We start from the raw sequence: 884 nt of genomic DNA on the forward strand, positions 1-884 counted from the left end.
ATAAATAAATAAAATTTAAAAAACAAAAAGAGTTAATCGTGGTAGGAGGAAGAAACAAAATAACCAACCCACATATACATGCAGAAACAAACGCCGCCGGCCTGTAATTTCCTCTCCTGAATCACAGAACTCCTACATAATCCCGAAAGCCCCACCCTCTGCCTCACGAGGTCAGGTACCTTTGAGGCTCACAGAGATGGTGGTGTTCTCGCCCACCAGGTAGCCGCATGGCAGGAGCTCGGGGGTCTCAGAGCCGTTGCTTCGCCTGATTTCCCCGATGCTGTAGCCCAGGACGCTGTCCGAATTCAGCCCTAGCTGACTCGCGGGATCCACGTGAATGATGTATTCCTGGAGGGAAGAACGCAGAGACACCCTCAGGAGGGGGCACAAGGCTGCCTGCACCTTACACTGCTGGTGGGCTATCTATAATCACACCCAATACAATCTCAGATCAGCCCTGGGATAAGGGCAGGAAGAGCCACTCTCTAGGGGGGTCATCCTGGGGATCCACCCCAGACCTCTTAAAGTACAAATGGATTTGGTTAGGGGTGAGTGGGAAAAACAACAAAGCCTTGACAAGATTCTTGCAAACATTTAGTCTGGAGGAGCGAAGCATGGCCAAGCAAGGCTGCCTTTCCTGAAGGCCTGAAGGCCTCAGGGCCTGCGGGTAGTGCCAGGAAATACCTAAACATGTAATTCTGACGTGAAATCTCTTCACCAGCCCCATTCAGAGCAAAAGACCATGCTGACAACTAAGCAAAATCCAGGGCTGGTGGAAAGAAAATCAGCCATAATGCTTTTATGAAAACTTTTTTTTTTTTTTTTTTTTGATTTTTTTGGTGGAACCAGGGATTGAACTCAGGCCTTTGCGCTTGCCAGGCAAG

The 884-nt window shown here is 49.0% G+C and overlaps 1 protein-coding gene across 11 annotated transcripts in view; it reads right to left on the reverse strand.

Moving 5' to 3' along the window:
- Nav2 (neuron navigator 2) overlaps positions 1 to 884 on the reverse strand; it is a 394,179-nt gene that overhangs the window by 22,211 nt on the left and 371,084 nt on the right. For all 11 annotated transcript variants that reach the window (XM_023702826.1, XM_004642702.2, XM_023702824.1 and 8 more), the window contains one exon: positions 180 to 348. In XM_023702826.1, the coding sequence (XP_023558594.1) occupies positions 180 to 348 (169 nt within the window). The remainder of the gene's footprint in view (positions 1 to 179; positions 349 to 884) is intronic.

Source organism: Octodon degus, unplaced genomic scaffold (genome assembly GCF_000260255.1).
Source record: "Octodon degus isolate 3935 unplaced genomic scaffold, OctDeg1.0 scaffold00159, whole genome shotgun sequence".
NCBI classification, from domain to species: Eukaryota; Metazoa; Chordata; class Mammalia; order Rodentia; family Octodontidae; genus Octodon; species Octodon degus.